Source organism: Aquarana catesbeiana, linkage group LG11 (genome assembly GCF_042186555.1).
Source record: "Aquarana catesbeiana isolate 2022-GZ linkage group LG11, ASM4218655v1, whole genome shotgun sequence".
Classification (NCBI taxonomy): Eukaryota; Metazoa; Chordata; class Amphibia; order Anura; family Ranidae; genus Aquarana; species Aquarana catesbeiana.
Window position 1 is genome coordinate 281555990 of NC_133334.1, and position 21400 is coordinate 281577389.

General features: G+C 45.3%; 1 protein-coding gene across 1 annotated transcript in view; it reads right to left on the reverse strand.

Annotated features, from left to right (window-relative positions):
- The window catches only part of ANKRD11 (ankyrin repeat domain containing 11), a 128049-nt gene that overhangs the window by 82192 nt on the left and 24457 nt on the right, over positions 1-21400 (reverse strand). Inside the window, 4 exon segments of the mRNA XM_073603909.1 lie at positions 47-201; positions 3784-3919; positions 4721-4924; positions 11536-11706. Coding sequence (XP_073460010.1) covers positions 47-201; positions 3784-3919; positions 4721-4924; positions 11536-11706 — 666 coding nt within the window.

A 21400-nucleotide genomic window follows, 5' to 3' on the forward strand; every position in this document is an offset into this window, starting at 1 on the left:
TACTTGCACTTTAGAGAGCAAAATGTTCAAACTCTGTTCCACTTACCAGTTGAGCTTTCTTCACTAGAGGTGTAGGTACCCTTGCCCAGGAGAAGATTGACCATAGTTGGAGAATTTGCAACTTTTAAAGGGGTTTCGCCCTTCCGATTACTTTGATGAGGATTCCCTCCATACCGCAACAGTAGCTTTACAACCTGGAATGTAGACACAGCTATGAGACCACACATTGGAGAAGCCTTTTCCCAGTTACTTGGATGGCAACCGTTCAACTTCTGAAACTTTGATGAAAGACCTCTATGAAATGGGATGATTTAAACATTAAAAACATACAAAAGGGGCCAAGACAAGTGGGAGAGGAGAAAACATGAGGGAGAGAGAAGGGGGAGCCGGGAGGTAAGAGAAGAAGTAGAAGAAAGTACGCAATTAGGAGCAAACCTCTTCTATGGGCCGATGCAGACGGGCAACTTCCTGTATTTTTTAGAAGGCAGATCAACAAAGTCCCATTAACTTTAAAGCAGGGGTCTTCAAACTACGGCCCTCCAGTTGTTCAGGAATAACAATTCCCATCATGCCTAGTCATGTCTGTGAATGTCAGTTTTACAATGCCTCATGGGATGTATAGTTTCGCAACAGCTGGAGGGCCGTAGTTTGAGGATCCCTGCTTTAAAGGAACAGTACACATGGCAGTTGAGATGTGAGGACTTGTTTGATGTTCCTATACAAGTCTATGGAAGTACAAAATCTTCTCAAACAGGTCAAACGTACCCGAAAAAAAACAAACCCACCTAAATCTCAGAAGAGTCTCAAAATAACGACCAATTGATGCCATCAATACAAACCCAATGCTGGTCTATCTTGAAATGGAGGGACTGGTGTAGTTATTCAACCTAACCAACTATACAGACCCCAAGCCTGTGGAAGCATTAAAAATAACCACAGTACAATGCTAATAAAAAACAAAAAACAAAAGCAAAAAACAAAACAAAACAAAATCTTCTTAGCACTGCTGAAGACTGTCTGTACGGCTGACCATGGAATGTTCTTGGACAGCATTTACTTGGCAACAAGCAAACTGGAATCATTACCGCTGATTTTTACAATGGTGGAGTTGTCCTTTAACCCTTTCGCTGGTCGGTTATATGGACCTGACAGTGGAGGGGGGTTTACTATTCCCAGGAGCTGCAGCCACCAAGATTGTGTGTAAATACGACAAGCAGACTCTCGCCTGTCAGATGGAAGCAGTCTGGTGGCTGCACTGCCTCTCGGATTGTTTCCACACCCCCCTGGTCTCAAAGACCCCGGATGTCTCAAAGAGCGCCTGTGACCCAAAAATCACCACATTCATCACTTTGTGATGTTAAAAAAAAAAAAAAAAAAAAAAGAAGTAGTATTTTACAATTTAAAAAACCGTGTTTAGTCACCCCCAAGAACATAAAATCTTTCCCAACAAAATTTGAAGCCCCCCTACCTCTACATACATACACACACGTACGAACGGATGTAAACATGTCTGGGGCGCCTATGCATGAAAACGTTGATTGCCATACACATTACATAACGCCGCACATGTCGGAGTGAGCAATAATTCAGGCATCCTCTAACGCTAAACTGAGGGGGCTTTTAAAGCATCACCTATGGAAAATATAGGGTGCTGAAGTTTGTTGCCATTTCACGGCCGCACACAAATTTAAAGTGATTTTAAAGTCTTTTTTTTTCTATAAAAGTAACAAACGTTATACTTACCAGCTCTGTGTATTAGTTTTGCACAGAGCAGCCCGGATCCTCCTCTTCTCGGGTCCCCCCCGCTTTTGCTCCGGGCTCCTCCCTCCTGTTAAGTGCCCCCACAGCTAGCAGCTTATTATGGGGGCACCCGAGCTGAGTCGCAGCTCCGTGTATCTATTTAGACACGGAGACGCAGTTAGGCCCTGCCCCCTCTCTCTCCTCATTGGCTGACTGCCAATGGCGCCGCTGCTGTGTCTCAGCCAATCAGGAGGGAGAGTCCAGGATGGCCGAGGCACTCGTGGACATCGCTGGATCGGGGCGGTTCAGGTAAGTGTTGGGGGGGGGGCTGCTGCACACAGAAGGCTTTTTATCTTAATGCATAGAATGAACATTCTGCCCTTCCAATCACTTTAATATGTTTGACATTTAGGGTATCCATTTACTGGGTGCGACCTCATCTTTTGTATTTTACCAAAAAATTGGGTACTTTATTGCGATCGTGTGCCTTAAATTTAAAGTGGTTGTAAACCTCTGATTGCCACTTTTACCTATAGGCAAGCTTATAATAAGGCTTACCAATAGATAGTGGAAATATCTACTAAATGTGCGCCGTTAAGGAGATATTTACCTTGTAATGCGCTCGATGTCATCGGCGCATGCGCTGTGAAGGCATGGACCTTCATGCTGTTTTTTTCTCTCGCAAGTGCCGTGACTGACGGTTCCCACATTGATGCACGGGAGTGACATCACGCGGCTCCGGCCAGTCACAGAGCTGGAGTCCACGCCCCCCGGAAGGAAGAGGGGCAAAGATGGATGGTGACAGCGGGGTCTTCGTTTGCAGGTAAGTGCCACATAACGGGCTAGTATGCCATACATACTAGCCCATTATGCTTTTACTTTGCAGGGGAACAAAGAGGAAGCAAAAGCCATTAGGGTTTACTTTCTCCAACATTGGTGTATTACCACTGCAGTACTATCGTGTAACAAATTAGAACTACCACTATTTTATTCTCTAGAGTCTAGGTCAGTGGTTCTCAACCTCAGTCCTCAAGTACCTCCATAGGGCCAGGTTTTCAGGTTTCCCTTTACTTTGCACAGCTGCTTTAAAATCAATATCAATGACATGGTATTGATAAGAGCTATTTTGTCTAAAGGAAGTTCCCAAAACATGGCTGGTTGGGGGTATTTGAGGACTGAGGTTAAGAACCAGTGCTCTAGGGGGTCTGCTTTCAGAAAATGTTTTTGGGGTTTTATGCAATCTTCAGGGCTAAAATTATTTAAACATGTGCAAAAAATGGCTCTGGTAGAGAAAGTGTTAAAGGGGAAAGCTGTATTTCTTAGGCACATGTACACAGATCTGTATGGAAAAAAAGACAACCACTGATTTGTATTTTACTTAAAGCGGAGTTTGACCCAAAAGTGGAACTTCCGCTTTAAGCACTCCTCCCCCCCGACATGCCACATTTGGCATGTAATTTTTTTGGGGGGAGGGGGTGCTTAGTTTTGAGTGGGACTTCCTGTCCCTCTTCTGACTACGGGCCGCCTAGGTGACTCCTCCTCTCTCCCCCTAGGCGGCTCCTCCCTCTCGGCAATCTTCTGGGACATGTCACAGGTCCCAGAACATTGTCTGTCCACTGGCAGAGTGCAGCGCGACACACACATGCGCAGTGCGCGCTCACCGTTTCAATGGAGGGGCAGGAGTGAAGGGGGGAGAGAAGTGAGGCTCCGTACGGCCACATCGCTGAACCGTGGGACAGGCGAGTGTCTGTTTATTAAAAGTCAGCAACTACACTTTTTGTAGCTGCCAACTTTTAACAAAAAAAAAAAGCCTGGAACTCCGCCTCAATTCTGTGAATGTAAATGAATATAGGTCTAGGAGGAGGAGGTACTAAACCAAGAAAAGACAGATTCCGGTGTTTAGAATCTCTGGACTACTCTTTAGGTAGGAAAGGGAGATGCAGCTTTACAATTCAATAATTTCTCTTTGGATTAATAAAGTAACGTGAATCCGATACCCCAGAATCAGATGTTAATGCATCTATTTAAATACTTGCCTTGAAGTGACCGTTGTTGGACGCATCATGCAGGGGGGTGTCGTCGTCCAGGCCCTTGGTGTTGACCTCTGCCCCGGCAGCCAGCAGCTGTTTTCCTACATCATAGTAACCTCTATTACATGCCTCATGCAAGGCCGTCCAACCTGCAAATACAACAAACAGGGCTGAGCCACCTATAAGAACCATTACAAACCATTGACTTCAGGTAACTACGGCAAAGTGACCAAATACAGCATTTTCATTATCAAATGAAGACCCAGCAGCAGGTTATCAAAAGTACAAACTGTTCTCTAAAGCCTGAAATAGAAGGTCACGGCCTCCATCACATTTCACAATTAGAGGACAGTGAGGGGAAAAAAAGTATTTTATTGGCTGCTGATTTTGTACGTTTGCCCACTGACAAAGAAATGATCAATCTATAATTTTATTGGCCGGTTTATTATAACAATGAGAGACAGAACAAAGGTATCCAGAAAAATTCAATTCTGGCAGTGTTGATGGGGGAATCCCAACCCCATTGTATTCTGACAGCAGGAGGTTTTCAAGCCATCAGAATACAATGATCACTGCCAGCAGCTATAACCGCCAGAAGTGATCACATGAAAAAAAAAAAAAAAACAGACTGGTTGTACTGAAGTCCATTTATTGACTTTAATAAAACCAGCCTGCCCATACAGGGATTGAAATTTGGCTGGTCACTACTGAACCGGGCGAATTATGATCCGTCTATGGCCGGCCTTATCCATAACCGATCTAGACTTCTGTCACAGCGCTTTTTTTTGGTAGTCCCACCAGATGTATCTCTGTAGTCAGTTTTATTTAGTAGCAGTCCTTGGAAAGATTCACTTTTAGTTATTAAAAAGTCACCCACAAGAGTCAGCACCATAAAAAACACAAGTTCTCCCCTTCACTGGGGAGAATCAAAATAAAATGCAATTCGTTACCTGCAAAATCTTTAACATTGACATCTGCTCCCTCATTAATTAGTTCCTTGATGCGCCGTGCGTCGCCTCTTATGGCGGCCCGATGAAGACGGGTCTCCCCCCGCTCATTTCGCTTGTTAACTTTGTCTTTGGTTTTGGAGGCGGAGTTAGGAGTCCCCTTCTGGCCAACTGCAGATTGAGAAGGATGCTTTGGTGTCGTGTCCACTAGAAAACAAAAGGTAGGTTGATAATGTGAGAGTGCATTCGGGTCTCGAGTTACAGGAGAGAGAAATATGGAAGTTGCCAATGTGATCCTTTTCTTCCAATATAAAGTCAGACAGCCAGGCAAATAGCATTTCAGAGAGGTCAGCATTTTTCAGAATGACCATTTTCTTGCCTCTATTTCCTGTAAGCAAAGCAGGTTTAGAAAAGTGCAATCCAAACGTCTACAAATTCTATTAAAGTGGAGCTCCATCCAAAAGGAGAGGTTCTGCTTCAAGCACCCACCGCACCCCCCCCCCCCCCCATGCCACATTTGGCATGTCATTTTTTTGAGGGGGGACGGACACAAAGTTTTAACAAACTTCCCAATTGGTCTGGCCCAGCCCCTCCCTTCATTCGCTCACCAATCATAGTGAGGAGCCAGGAGTGAGGCGGGTCAGAGGAAGCCGAGAAAAGCACATTTGGGGTTCCCCGGGTGCTGGATAGAGGAACAGCAAAATGCAACCGACACAAATCAATAAAGAGAAATATATAAAACTGCTTCACTGAATATTACAGATGGAAGCGGTTCTAAGAAATCATGAGAAAAGTGAAGAGGAAACTATCACTATTTGCATATCTTGTTCAGGATTCAGGAAACGGACCAATCACAAATGAACCCAACGGCTCTTTAAATCTAGTGCATGATCTGCATCTTCTCATTTGCAGATTTTCCCACTTTTCTTGAAATAATCTCATTGAAATTATTTGGCTTAACCACCTCCCCCCGCCATATAGTAAAATGACAGCAGGCAGGATCCCCTCTCGATGTGGAGCGATATCATATGTCGTTGCCCCAGTGTCACCACTGTCATGCGGCGGAGTGGGGGTGGTTCGGTGCGGCAAAGGCGGTCATGCCGTGGCCCTAGGACACGGCGTGACCTTGATCTGATGATGCGATTCTTTACCCATGTGATCGGCTGTGTCCAATCACAAATGATCGATCACATGTAAACATGGAAGTGCCATTTATCGGCTCTCCTCGCTACACACTGACAGAGCGAGGCAAGGAGGGCCAATCAGCAACAACTCCTCGCAGGGGAGACTGTACAGGTAATCAGGGCAGTGCCCATCCATGCCGCCAAGCCTTGCCCGTCAGTGCGGCTTATTAGTGCATTCTCATCAGCGCACATCAGTGAAGGAGAAAAAAATTACTTTGTCAGTAAATTTCATAAAGAAAAATGCTCCCCCCCCCCAAATTATCTGACTTTTATCCTTTTAGCAAAAGAAAAAACCCAGCAGTGATTAAATATCACCATAGGTAAGCTCTATTTGTATGAAAAAAGTGATAAAAACGTCCTATGTGTACAGTGTAGGATGACCACACAATTGTCATTCAAAGTGTGCGAGCGCTGAAAGCGGAGAATTGGCCTGGGCAGGAAGGGGGTGAAAAGTGTCCGGTATTGAAGGGGTTAAACACTTTTCAGATAATAAACCATTTTATCTTTTCTGACAAATAATTGTTCAATGGCTGCAGACAAAGGCCATAAATGTAAATCGTATTTACGGCTGCAGTAGGTGGATTGCACACAAGGGGGCGCAATTACACCAAAATTTGGCCTCCATTGTTTTTCTCCTGGCACCGGTCGGATTTTTTTTCTCCTCTGGAGAATGTCAGGAATCTCTCTGTGGGGGCAAAGCTACAAACTTGATATCCACCACAAAGACTTGCACAACACAAACTGCCACTTCCTCTTAGAAAGCGGTTATGTTAAATACCGGATATATTCTGCTGGTTTCACAAGATGTGTTTTCAGGAAAAGATTGGGAAAAGCAGCAGAGAAGGCAGAAGGAACATTTCTTTGCGGCATTCATGGAAAGTCACTGAAGTCCAGTCAAGGCAGAAATAATTCAACCTCAAAACCGTGCCGCAAAGTTCAACACAAAACCGATAACCAATCCCATATCTGATGGGAACATTTAGTACGCACCATCGATTGAAATGGTTTTCCTTTTGTAGCTGCTGATTTTTTTTGGAGGATTCTAATTGTCTGCCAAAAAAAATACAGATTTTTTACAGCTTTAGTAGATAATTGCTGGTTGGTTATACAGAAGTTGATCTACTGATTGGCTGCTGTACAACCAGCCTGTTTGGGCTTTTCCCAATTAATCAGAATACAACTACTCAACCAGAGTGATATGGAAAAATCAAACTTTCCTCTTACCTGGCGAATGCAGAGGCCGCGGTTAGGCCGGTTAAAGCTGAATTCAAGGAATTCCGTTTTTTTGTAGAAAATGAAGGTACACCGAGTTAAGTCCAGCGAGGTGCATGACACCACCTGGGCTTAATCTCATATTTATATCTGACAGCTTTATAGTACTGGGAGGTAGCTATTGCTGTGGTTCTGGGAGAAGGACGCTGATCCTTCTGAGCTCTGCTTCAAGAGAGTCGCTGCATCTGCTATGCACACCCCTCCTGCCTAATCACAGAAGCCTTTGTACTATTTACAAAACACCAAGGCTTCTGTGAATAGGCAGCAGAGGGGAGGGCGGGCAAAGTTCTGTGCACTTCTCTCCTCTCAGATTCTTAAGTCTCTCTCAGAGCATGTCAGATGTAAATAGAGATAAGCCCAGATAAGCCAGGAGATAAGCCCAGGAGATGTCAGGCAGCTCCTTGGACTTAACCCAGGAGCCTGCACTCACTATATCTGCTCTCCCCAGGAGCCTGCACTCACTATATCTGCTCTCCCCAGGAGCCTGCACTCACTATATCTGCTCTCCCCAGGAGCCTGCACTCACTATATCTGATCTCCCCAGGAGCCTGCACTCACTATATCCGATCTCCTCAGGAGCATGCATTCACTATATCTGCTCTCCCCAGGAGCCTGCACTCAATATATATACTCTCCCCAGGAGCCTGCATTCAATATATATACTCTCCCCAGGAGCCTGCACTCACTATATCTGCTCTCCCCAGGAGCCTGCACTCACTATATCTGCTCTCCCCAGGAGCCTGCACTCACTATATCTGCTCTCCCCAGGAGCCTGCACTCACTATATCTGCTCTCCCCAGGAGCCTGCACTCACTATATCTGCTCTCCCCAGGAGCCTGCACTCACTATATCCGATCTCCTCAGGAGCATGCATTCACTATATCTGCTCTCCCCAGGAGCCTGCACTCAATATATATACTCTCCCCAGGAGCCTGCATTCAATATATATACTCTCCCCAGGAGCCTGCACTCGCTACATCTGCTCTCCCCAGGAGCCTGCACTCGCTACATCTGCTCTCCCCAGGAGCCTGCACTCACTATATCTGCTCTCCCCAGGAGCCTGCACTCGCTACATCTGCTCTCCCCAGGAGCCTGCACTCAATATATATACTCTCCCCAGGAGCCTGCATTCAATATATATACTCTCCCCAGGAGCCTGCACTCGCTACATCTGCTCTCCCCAGGAGCCTGCACTCGCTACATCTGCTCTCCCCAGGAGCCTGCACTCGCTACATCTGCTCTCCCCAGGAGCCTGCACTCGCTACATCTGCTCTCCCCAGGAGCCTGCACTCGCTACATCTGCTCTCCCCAGGAGCCTGCACTCGCTACATCTGCTCTCCCCAGGAGCCTGCACTCGCTACATCTGCTCTCCCCAGGAGCCTGCACTCGCTACATCTGCTCTCCCCAGGAGCCTGCACTCGCTACATCTGCTCTCCCCAGGAGCCTGCACTCGCTACATCTGCTCTCCCCAGGAGCCTGCACTCGCTACATCTGCCATCCCCAGGAGCCTGCACTCAATATATATACTCTCCCCAGGAGCCTGCACTCGCTACATCTGATCTCCCCAGAAGCCTGCACTCACTATATCGGCTCTCCCACAGTACACAGAAGATGGAAATGCAATTTTAGTAAATATAAACTGTGAAATACCTTCTCATCAGCAGTTTATAGCAGTCTTGTGACTTCTATCAGGGTCTGGTTAAAGCTTTTAGGAGGAGTTTTCATTCTGCTCTGTCTGTCCTTTGAAGCTGCAGGACACCTGACTATCTTCTGGACAGTGCTGATTGGCCCTGTGCTAACATGAAGCCCCCCCCCCCCCCAAAAAAAAAAAACCTCTAGCAATACACATCAAAATGAGCATGTGCAGAGTGCCTCCAAGGCTCTGTTCTATCAGCAGATTGGGGACAGTAAAAAGGAGGATTAGAGAAGACAGGATCAAACAACCTTTTTACACAATGCAGAGGATTAACCCCTTAGGTTCCACAGTGAGTATAACAAGCATGCTGTACTGTATATACAGACTGATTTTAATGCTGTGGGTTTAGTAACACTTTAGAACACAGACCGCTCTATTCAGTGAAAACACGCGCCGCGCCTTCATGTGCCAAACATGAGAATGTAATGGAGGATTCAGCAGCCACTCCTCAGTCGCCAGCAGCTACTCTGGAGAGAGTCCAGAACTTGTTCTTCCTTTGAAGTCAACAGAGCTATAAAAAAATATTAGACAATGGAGTTTTCTTTGAAGGAAATGCCAACTGCTGGAATGTGTTGGGCTGAGACTCCTAATGTCTTCTAATAAAACCTGCACTGAGAAGACTGCGAGCTTAATGATAATCCATTACTATCCGGCTTCAATATTCTCATCACTGACCAGCAACAAGCATGCAGGTGAAGTCGCAGCACCCGATGTGCGTTATACGGGCGACAACGACTGAACGTACTGAAGTGCCCACACACAGATCTGATCGTTCTACATCTGAGCAATCGCAAATGATTCATCTACTAAAATATTCAATAAGTGACTTAATCGAAAATGATTCACCTACTAAAATATTCAATAAGTGACTTATCTAAAATGAGATCACTAACTTGTATTTCTCTGAACTTCACGATCGATTGTAAATATTTTGGTGGACAGTGCGGTTGTGGATGTAAATTGGTTCTCCGGACTGCCATTGACAAAATTCTGCCGGGACCGATCAACGCGGCAGAACGGAAATCTATCAAGACTCCTCTAACTCAAATGAATGGAGGGTCCCCGATTTGCAATATATTAATATGATCAATTTATTGGCATCAAGGGATCATACCGATAGATGTGCGGTCACCATGAGATCCACATGAGCGCCAAGCAACTGTATTTTTAGGAAAGGCAGCGAAGGAACCCGAAGCTTCCACCTTCCATTGACGACACTATAAAGTGGAGCTTCAATGACAACACCAAAGAATTTAAAGTCGGCAGCTACAAATAGTGGCGTTAGGGGGAGGAGTTAGACAAGCAGAGCTTCCCCTCCCTTTTGGGCGGAGCTCCACTTTAAGGCTGGTTCACACCAGATGCAGTCCAGTGCGTTTTTATTCTGCATCAAAAATACAGACAGCGATTAAGGTGGTTCTAAAGGCTCAAGGCTTATTTTTTACCTCCATGTATTCTAGGCACAAAGGTAAAAAAAAAACCTGTGAGCAGCAGCACCCCCAAATACTTAACCGAGCCCCATTACAGTGATGTGCAGGAGAGCCTTGGCTCTCCATTGGCTGAGACAGCAGGGGGAGCCATTGGCTGATGCTGCTGTCAATCACAGACAGTGAGTCAATGAGGAGAGAGGGGGCGGGACTGAGTTGTGGCTCTGTGTATGGACACACAGAGCGCCGGCTCTGCTCGGTTTCCCCCATAGAAAGCAGTTTGCTCTTGCGGGAGGAGGGAGGAGCCAGGAGTGTCGGGGGGACCGGAGAAGAGGAGAATCGGGGCTGCTCTGTGAAAAACCATTAGAGAGCCGGTAAGTATAACATGTTTATTTTTATTTTTTAAAAGACTAATAATTGCCCTAATATTACCAACCTGAATCCCAATGGCCTAGTTCACACCAGTGCAGTCAAAAGTAGAACATGTTGCATTTTTTTTTAGATTGGAACGCAGCAAAATGCATTAGAATGCACATATCCTCAATTGAGAGAAAAAAAAAAGCACTGGAAAGCATCGAAAACGCATCCAGAAAGTGTGAAATCGCGGTGTGAACCAGCCCTAAGTGCCCTTCACGCCCCAAAAAATGTCCTCCGGACCCGTTCGATGCATTTCAGAATGTGCATTTTTGTTGCGTTTCTGGATGCATTCCAGATTTTTTGTCACTGTCCGGGGGTCCAGTGCGTTTTTGAGGCTTTGTATCGTGTTCCAGTACAGTTAAAAAAAAAAAAAAAAAAACACAGCAGGTTGTACTTTTCTGGAACTGAAACACACTGGAAAACGCTGCCTGGTGTAAACTACGCCATTGGAACCAATATAACCTGCTTTCCATGCGTTTTTGATGTATGTGGTGTGAAGGGGCTCACAGGAAAAAAGCCATAAAGCAGTCTGTCTGCCATTGTGATGTCATCCTAAATAATGGTCACCTCTTCGTGTACAAATCACATGAGTATGAAAGATTCTACATGTATGAAGGAGAAGCCGCCAATTGCACGGCAAATGTGGCTGTAATAGTATATGGAGGCTCTCCGACCCCAGACACAGGCCGTGTCACATCCACCACCTCTACGCGTTTCATGTTATTACAGGGCACGGATCGGCTTTCATTATTCTGTAGGATCCACCACTGACATGATTGTTTGCAGGTATAATCCAGAATAGCCCCTCCCCATGATGTGCGTTACCTGGGCTGTTTGCAGATTCTTCTGCGGTCATCTGCATAAGTAAGGCGACCTGCTGCCTCTCTGACAAAGGGTACCCGGCCCGCATTCCTGAAAGTCCAATGCCAAAGGGTAAAGCACACTTCCGGTTAGCAGGTTCTTTCTTGATTCGTTTCTTTTCAGGTCCCTGCTTTTCTGTAAGAGACAAAATGATTGGTTAATGAAGAATTTCAGATCTGTGCAGAGCCCGTGTACAGGAACACGGATGTCACGGAACACGGATGTCATCATCTCTCTTCAATGTATTAAAAAAAAAACAACGTACATTTCTGCTTTTAGATATTAGATCTCATGCACACGGGGCTGAAAAACACACAACACTTATACAGGCGCTCAGCATTTCACACTTGTAAACGCACAGCCTAGGTGGACACGCCCACATCCGCATCTAAAGGCAACAATGCGTTCAGAGAGGACAATTTAAATCAGGGATTTGCAATTAGCGGACCTCCAGATGTTGCAGAACTACAAGTCCCATGAGGCATTGCAAGACTCTGACACCCAGAGGCAGAGGCATGATGGGACTTGTAGTTCTGCAACAGCTGGAGGTCCGCTAATTGCATATCCCTGAACTAGATTCATAAACACGCGTGTGTGCGCAAATGTATTCCAATGGCCACAATAAACCTGGCCAGTAGAATAACTTTACGCTCAACGCCATACGAATGCGTATTTGGCATATTTGGAGCGTAAATTCATTAGAAAAATAGAAAAATTGCGCACAGAAACCTTTAAGCCTTCAAACATTCCACTAAACATACAGAGCAAAAAGAACATAAAACAATAGTTGTGGTGAGACAAATGTGAATAAAAAAAATTGCATCAGAATGTGGATCTATGAAGGCCAAAGTATAAATACAGTATATGGAAAATGTATTCATTTCTACTTTCAACTTCATAGATCCACATTCTGATACTTTTTGTTTTTTTTATTTGTTCACATTTGGAGCACCACACTATTGTTTTATACATAAATTAAATTTCCCGTGTGAATGAGGTCCTAAAGTTCTTCTAATCCAGGGCTGGACACATTTTGAATCTTGAGATTCTCACTTTTTTTGCACACGTTTAAAAAAATCATTTTAGACCTGAAGATTACATGAAGCCCCCAAAACATTTTTTAAAAGCTGAAACCCTACAGAATAAAATGTTGTGTCACACGGTATTATCAAAGGTTTAGGAAACACAATTTCAGTAAAAAACAAAACAAAAAAAACAATCTTAAAGTTATTAGGGGGCCAAAAAAGCGCAATAAATTACCCAATTTCGGTAAAATATAAAAAGCAGAGCATGCCGAGTAAATAGATACCCAATAGGTCATTAAACATGTCAGTACCCTATATTTTCTATAGGTAATCTTTAAAAGCCTCCTATAGGTCATCCGTTTAATGTCAGGAAGGAGGACTTTTGGTAGAATTATTGTTCTCATTCCGGTGTGCAACATGTGCATCACATTCAACGTATTCAGGTGTTTGTAAGTGTGTATGTGGGGGGGGGGGGGGGGGGGGGACCTCAATTTTTTAGGGATTTTACTTGGGTGTAACTAAATTTACAATAAAAAAAAAAAGCCCACTCTTTCCCTCCCCCCCAATCACAGATAAAGGTCTCCTAAACGTGCACCTAACTTATTATGTTTCACTATTTGCAAACCTGTATGTAAAAAGCTCATTTTGTAGTGACTTTGGCGGGCCATAGACGGTTTAAATCTGGCCCGGTTCAGTAGGAATTAGCAGAGAATTGAAGCGTGTATGGACAGGCTGAATGTACCAAGTTGATCAGTTGGGTACAACAAGCCTGCCAGATTTTACTTGCGTCTATTGCTCGCAGTTGCTGGCAATCACCATCTTCCCCATTGGGTGTGGGAACACAATGTCTCTCGGCGGGGGGGGATTCACCTGTCATTGTGTCGATGGGGAAACCATGCAATTTTTTTTCTTGCAACCTGTGGTTGCAGGAAAGAAATTTGCACCATGTATGGTCGGCTTTACTTTCACTTGAGTCAAATAAGTGATCCGAGTGGAAGAGAGTACCCATCAAACTAGGAACCCAATGGACATGTCTGACCATTTTTTTTTTATCGGTTTTGGATACAGTTATGCGTTTTAAGCTATTGTACTTGTGAAAATGAACTAAAAATAGATCTAAAAAAAACAAAAAAAAACAAAAAAAACAAAAAAAACAAAAAAAACCACACACAAAACTAAGTACCCCGCCCCGGTGATTCTTTAATCTGCATTTACACCTGAGGATAGCGGCTTTGGTGTTTTTTTATTGGCCAATAGAGAAAACTGTTACATCATTTGTTGCTGAGCATTTCAGCTTTTTTAGCCTATTGGTTTTTATTTCTTCTTTTATTATTCATTTATAATGTTTATTTTGTTAGGGTAAGGGGTTTGAGTTCAGTTTAGGTCAGGATTAGGAGGTGGGGTTAGGGTTATTTTACTATTATACGAATAGAAAATGAATGTAAAATACACAAATAAATAAAAATCCTAAATAATAATTTCAATATTAACCACTTACCAACCGGCCCATAGCCGAATGACGGCTGCAGGGCGGTTGGATAACTCTGGGTGGACGTACTATGACGTCCTCCCAGAATTCCCCTCTCGCGCGCCCCCTGGGGCGCGCACCCGAACACATCCGTGACCGCTGGGTCCAGGGGACCAGGCGCATCACGGATCCCGGTAAATGGCCGCTGATCGCGGCCGTTTACCATGTGATCGTGCCGTCAAATGACGGCGCGATCACATGTAAACAGACCGGCGTCATCTGATGACGCCGGTTCCTCTCCTCCCCTCCTGTGTACCGATCGGTACACTGTGAGCGGAGAGGGGGATGGATGGATGTCTGCAGCGCTGTGGGCTGTATGTGTAGTGCCCACAACGCTGCACAGTGACATCCATGCTCAGCCATCCCTACTACTAATGCTGTGCAATACTCTGCAATGCCCCCTGCCATACTCTGCAATGCCCCCTGCCATACTCTGCAATGCCCCCTGCCATACTCTGCAATGCCCCCTGCCATACTCTGCAATGCCCCCTGCCATACTCTGCAATGCCCCCTGCCATACTCTGCAATGCCCCCTGCCATACTCTGCAATGCCCCCTGCCATACTCTGCAATACCCTGCCATGCTGAGCCATGCTCAGCTGTACTCGCCCTCTGTATGTGGCCAAGCTGTGGAAGTCTCACACATGGGGTATCGCCGTACTCAGGAGGAGCAGGAGAATCTATTTTGGGGTGTGATTTTTGGTATGTACATGTTATGTGGTAGAAATATTGTATAAATGGACAACTTTGTGTTAAAAAAAAAAAAAGCGTTTTAACCACTTCCCGCCCGCCGGCCGTCATACAACGTCCTTGACTTTGTGCGGAGATATCTGAATGATGGGTGCAGCTACAGGCATCACTCAGATATCAGCTTTTTCAGCCGGCGATTCCCTACACCATGAGAATGATCATAGCAGCTGTTCCACTGCTTGATCGTTCTTACGGGAGGCGAGAGGGGACGTCCCCCCTTCCCGCCGCCTTGCGGTGCTTCTACCGACTCACCGCTACGATCGAAGCCAGGATTTTTTTTTTTTTTTTTAATTTCAGGCTTCCCAGCCTAGAGGTGAGATGTGGGGTCTTATTGACCCCATATCTCACTGTAAAGAGGACCTGTCATGCCATATTCCTATTACAAGGATGTTTATATTCCTTGTAATAGGAATAAAAGTGGTCAAAAATTTTTTTTTTTTTGAAAAAAGCATCAAACTAAAATAAATATAGTAAAATGAATAAAAAAAAAAAAAAAAATTTTTAAAGCGCCCCTGTCCCTGTGTGCTCGCATGCAGAAGCGAACGCATACGTAAGTCCGCCCACATATGAAAATGGTGTTCAAACCACACATGTGAGGTATCGCTGCGATCGGTAGAGCGAGAGCAATAATTTTGGCCCTAGACCTCCTCTGTAACTCAAAACATGTAACCAGTAAAAAATTTTAAAGCGTCGCCTATGGGGATTTTTGAGTAGCAAAGTTTGGCGCCATTCCACAAGCGCGTGCAATTTTGAAGGGTGACATGTTGGGTATCTATTTACTCGGCGTAACTTCATCTTTCACATTATGCAAAAACATTGGGCTAACTTTACTGTTTTGGTTTTTGTAAAGCACAAAACATTTTTTTTTCCAAAAAAAACGCGTTAAAAAAATTGCTGCGCAAATACCGTGCGAGATAAAAAGTTGCAACGACCGCCATTATATTCTCTAGGGTCTTTGCTAAAAAAACATATATAATGTTTTGGGGTTCTAAGTAATTTTCTAGCTAATAACTGATGATTTTTACATGTAGGAGAGAAATGTCAGAATTGAGTTGGGTGCTCCAGAACGCCTGAAGGTGCTCCCTGCATGTTGGGCCTCTGTATGTGGCCACGCTGTGTAAAAGTCTCACACATGTGGTATTGCCATACTCGGGAGTAATAGCAGAATGTATTTTGGGGTGTAATTTGTGGTATGCATATGCGGTCTGTGAGAAATACCCTGCTAATATGACAATTTTGTGGAAAAAAAAAAAAGTAAAAAAAAAAACCTTGATTTTGCAAAGAATTGTGGGAAAAAATGACAACTTCAAAAAACTCACCATGCATCTTTCTAAATACCTTGGAATGTCTTCTTTCCAAAAAGGGGTCATTTGGGGGGTATTTGTACTTTTCTGGCATGTTAGGGTTTCAAGAAATTAGATAGGCCGTCAGTAATTCAGGTGTGATCAATTTTCAGATATGCGCACCATAACTTTTGGACTCTATAACTTTCAAAAAGACCAAATAATATCCACCGATTTGGGTTATTTTTACCAAAGATATGTCGCGATATAAATTTTGGCCAAAATATATGAAGAAAAATTACTAATTCGCAAAATATTATAACAGAAATGAAGAAAAATGTATTTTTTTACAGATTTTTCGGTCTTTTTTCTTTTACGGCGCAAAAAATAAAGAACCCAGCAGTGATTAAATACCACCAAAAGAAAGCTCTATTTGTGTGAAAAAAAGGACAAAAATTTCATAAAGATACAGTGTTGCATGACTGAGTAATTGTCATTCAAAATGTGAGAGCACCAAAAGCTGAAAATTGGTCTGGTTAGGAAGGGGGTTTAAGTGCCCAGTTGTCAAGTGGTTAAGCAAAAAAAAAAAAAAAAAAAAAAAAAAAAAAAAAAAAGAACCCTTAACTTTTAGGGCCGGTTCACACAGCTGCGTGGTGTAAGATTGTATGCGATTCGCACTACAAATCACATACGATGCCAATTCAGCTAGTTTGTATTGCTGAATTGGCATCACATTCCACCAAAACTTGCACAGGACCCTTTTTTGGTCCGCAGCAGAATCGGATCGCAAGGGTGTTCACATCCATGGGGCACTATACCTCCCATTGATGCCAACCATGGGGCACTATACCTCCCATTGATGCCAACCATGGGGCACTATGCCTCCCATTTGGGGAGCAGCGCAACACTGCTCACCGGGGCACTGAGTGCCCAGTGCGACAGTGTTTGATCGCTCAGCCTTAGAGCCAGCGTGTGACAGATGCAGCATCCAAGGTATAATAATTCTTAAAAAAAAAAAATAAATATTCCCATACTTCTCTTTTAAGGAGGAGCTCCAGTGTTGGAATTGTTGCTCTCACTGAGGTTTGTAGTGATATTTCACGTGTGGTGCGATCGCCGTTCACATGTGTGCAGGACCTGGCGATAGGATGGGCAGGGATGGGTCCTCTGTATGGAAAGATGGGGGGTCTGGAAGGAACGGTCAAGTACCGCACAGACATGAAAACACAAACGTGTACAGAGGTGGGCGATGTGAACGTCATGTGACCTTGTTATCGGGCCGCAGACACAGACTCCATGCTGGAGATCTGATAGAAATCACATGACAAAAGCAACAATGCAGAACATTTGTCTGCTTCCTCCGGCTCCTTATAATATATACTAGAAAACAGAACCGTCGAGATCGATACACCAATCACCACCACATGTCATCAGTATGAAAAATACAAACATCTATAAACACCCAGAATTGCTCCAGTCATTGCAGTCACAAGGGGGTGAGCAACAACCAGCCAGAGGGGTAAAGGGCATCCGATTCTTCACAGGACCGCACAACGCCCCTTCACAGGACCGCACAACGCCCCTTCACAGGACCGCACAACGCCCCTTCACAGGACCGCACAACGCCCCTTCACAGGACCGCACAACGCCCCTTCACAGGACCGCACAACGCCCCTTCACAGGACCGCACAACGCCCCTTCACAGGACCGCACAACGCCCCTTCACAGGACCGCACAACGCCCCTTCACGAGCCGCACAACGCCCCTTCACGAGCCGCACAACGCCCCTTCACGAGCCGCACAACGCCCCTTCACGAGCCGCACAAAGCCCCTTCACGAGCCGCACAACGCCCCTTCACGAGCCGCACAACGCCCCTTCACGAGCCGCACAACGCCCCTTCACGAGCCGCACAAAGCCCCTTCACGAGCCGCACAACGCCCCTTCACGAGCCGCACAACGCCCCTTCACGAGCCGCACAACGCCCCTTCACAGGACCGCACAACGCCCCTTCACGAGTATACAGACCGCCTTTCACACACATTTTAGGATTATGGCTTAAAGTTTTTGTAATCCTCAGACATAAAATCTGAACAAAGCGCATCCCTCTATAGTGTGTACTTATCTCTGTCCAGAGCACCAAGTGTGATTTCTGTCTGCCGCCTCCTTCCTCTGCTATCTGAATGAGCCCCGTCTGACAAGTTTTCCTGACACCAAAAGGGTGACAGGGGAGGGAGCTCCAGCACACAGCCTGTGATCGACAGCCTCAGCTCTGTTCCTGTGTGAAGGGGGTGTGTCCCTTCCCTCCAATCAGCTCTCCCTGTGTTCTGCAGAGTGTAACTTCAGCTCCCTGCCCCCTTATTTCTGAACTCTCAGACAAGCTGTAAAAAATGCTGCACTTTGAATGGATGTAGAGGAGAGAAGACTGTAGGATAAACCGGTACAACTTATGTAGGAGGATTGGTTTCACATCCGAGTATCACCGGAGGCCAGTCACTACACTGGGTATGTGGAAAGTTCACAACATTCTGTATTTTTAATGGTTCTGAACATCAATTTTTTGCTGGCCTCAATCCCATGTAACATTGTAGGTTGTCTACAGGTCCCAAACCTTGAAATTATTTGGTATCAGTGTCCATATGGAAGCGAGCTTCTCATGATCCCACGAGTCTTTCCCTGACCTCAGTAAAATTGAAAACCGGTCACCACCAGGATCTGGTTGGCTTCTGCTGGGCTACCAGGACCACAAATCCCAGGAGATGCCTCTGGTTCTTGGTGACAGCGGGGGGTGGACTTCTGCAAAAAGACCTCCCAATGGGTTGCAGGTGAAGGTCCGAAAAAAGTTGTATCTATAGATGCACCAACAAGGCTCGTTATGTAATACTGCCATCCACTCCGGAGTTGGGAGACAGTGATCAAGGTCAGGCAGTTGACCGGGACTGTCCGAGTTCACCTGGACTGCCAAGGGTCAGAGGTCTTTGTTGTTTACTTTGTCAGTCTAATGCTTCAAACGCTGAACAAATGCCAATCTTTTCACAATTGATCATCACAAGATCGATTTTACATTTTCTCATTTCAATAGTCTGACCTTTTTTCCAGACACTTCCTCGTCCTCCGGAGTGGAGGGGGCCGGTTTAGTACCCACCACTGAACCCCTTTTCTGGAATGGGCAAAGCTTGCAAGCTGGTCATCAGAAGACTACTGGAGGCCATTGACCCCGGCCACATAATGTAAAGAGCATCAAGGTTCGTATACATGATCAGAAACTTGTATGAAAAATACCGCTTTGAAAGCAATTGTGCAAAAATACTCGATGGGAGAAGGAACATCTTTCTCGTATGACACCAGAGATTGTATAATTTTCGTTAACCACTTGCTGACCTCCCACAGTACAATTACTGCAGGCGGCATGTACAGGCAAAGCGACGTCCCCGAATGTTTGTCCTATACATGGAGGTGCAGCGGACCGTCTGGAACAGGATTTCTATTTAATAGGATGTGCCTGATCACCGCCACATAAGTCATATCATGATGCTGTACTGGTGATGCCATGTTGGAAAAAAAAAAAAAATATTAATTTTCCAAAAGCTAAAAAAGAAAAAAAAACAAACAATTGCAGAGGTAATCAAATACCACCAAAAAAAAAAAAAAAAAGCTCTATTTGTCTATTTGTGGGGGAAAAAAATTATAAAAAAGGAATTTGCATACATTGCATGACCGCGCAATTACCATTTAAAGCGGAGTCCCCCCCCCCCCAAAAGCGGAACATCCGGTTTAAGTACTGGCCCTGACGTGCCACATTTGGAATGTCGTCATTTTGGGGGGGGGGGGGGGAGCAGGTACCTAGTTTTGACAGGTACCCAGCTCCTGCTCATGGTGCACAGCGGAAGTTCCTCTCCAATCTTCTGGGACACGTCACATGTCCCAGAAGATTGCCCGGTCATTACAGCGCAGTGTGACTCGTGACATGTGCAGTGTGTGCTTTTTGTTATACTTGCCTGATCTGTAAAGTTTTTGCACAGAGCATCCCTGATCCTCAGTCCCGGCCCATCCCCCTCCTGCTCCAACAGCAAGCAGCTTGCTATGGGGGCAGCTAAACCGAGCCGCTGCTGTGTGTGGCCAGAAACTGAGCCGTGGCTCCGCCCCTTCTCCTATTGGTGCGCACACTTTGACAGCAGCCAATGGCACCCACTGCTGTGTCCCAGCCAATCAGGAGGAGAGTGCCGGATGGCCGAGGCACTCAAGCACATCGCTGGATGAAGATGGACCTCAGGTAAGTATTAGGGGGGGCTCAGGGGGCTGCTACACACAGAAGATTTTTATATCTTAATGCATAGATTGCACCTTCTGCCTTTACAATCACTTTAATTGGTTAATCAGTTCAGTTCTCGTCTAAAACGACATCACTTCTGAATTTTTATTCTGTTGTACGAGAATTTTCCTAACTTTAATAAGCCGTTCATTTTTGGTATGGAGACGAGCATGCAAAAAAAAACCTACAGAAAAATGGACAATCATTTGTGCGATCGTCTGATTGTGTGTAGTGGGGTTTAGAGCAGACACAGGAATGCGGCTGCAGTGGCCGCTCATCATCTGAGTCTGCGCTGGGCAGGCGGTCACGTGACTCTCCCCCACGTGCGGTGCGTCAGAGAGAAGCCTGCAGCTTGTAAGATCAGAACACGGAAGAGGAGCGAGCAGCCAAATCAAGATTGCAACCACATGAATGGTATACCGCTATACACTAAATCCCACATTTCCAAACAGCAAATGTGAAGATTGAAGGGGAGGCGGAAAGGAAAAATCATACCACAAAAATGATTATACAGCAAAGAAAAAAAAAAAAATCTCGCTCATTAGGTTCAAAGCGCAGCCTTGAGAAGACGCATGCAGACAGGCCTCTGCTATTCAGCTGGAGGGCCGACTTCTCTTGAAAGAACAGAAGCATGCTTGAAATGTGTCAGGATAACACGGCGACCACATGAACAAGAATTAACAATCCAATAAAGACAGGAAGGGGGTGGGGTGGCATACAACCTGCTTCCCACATGTCTAATTGCTCACGCCACAGTCTGATCTTGTTTACTAATTACAAAGCCGGGGCCCCCCGGAGCCCGATCAGATTGCAGGAGATGTGGGAAGCAGTCAGGGCTGCATGGATGTAACACACATGACAATCAGATGAAACGCACGCCATCTCCACCAAACACACCTCATTTCTTCAGCACGTTGGTAATGGAGACCCGTAC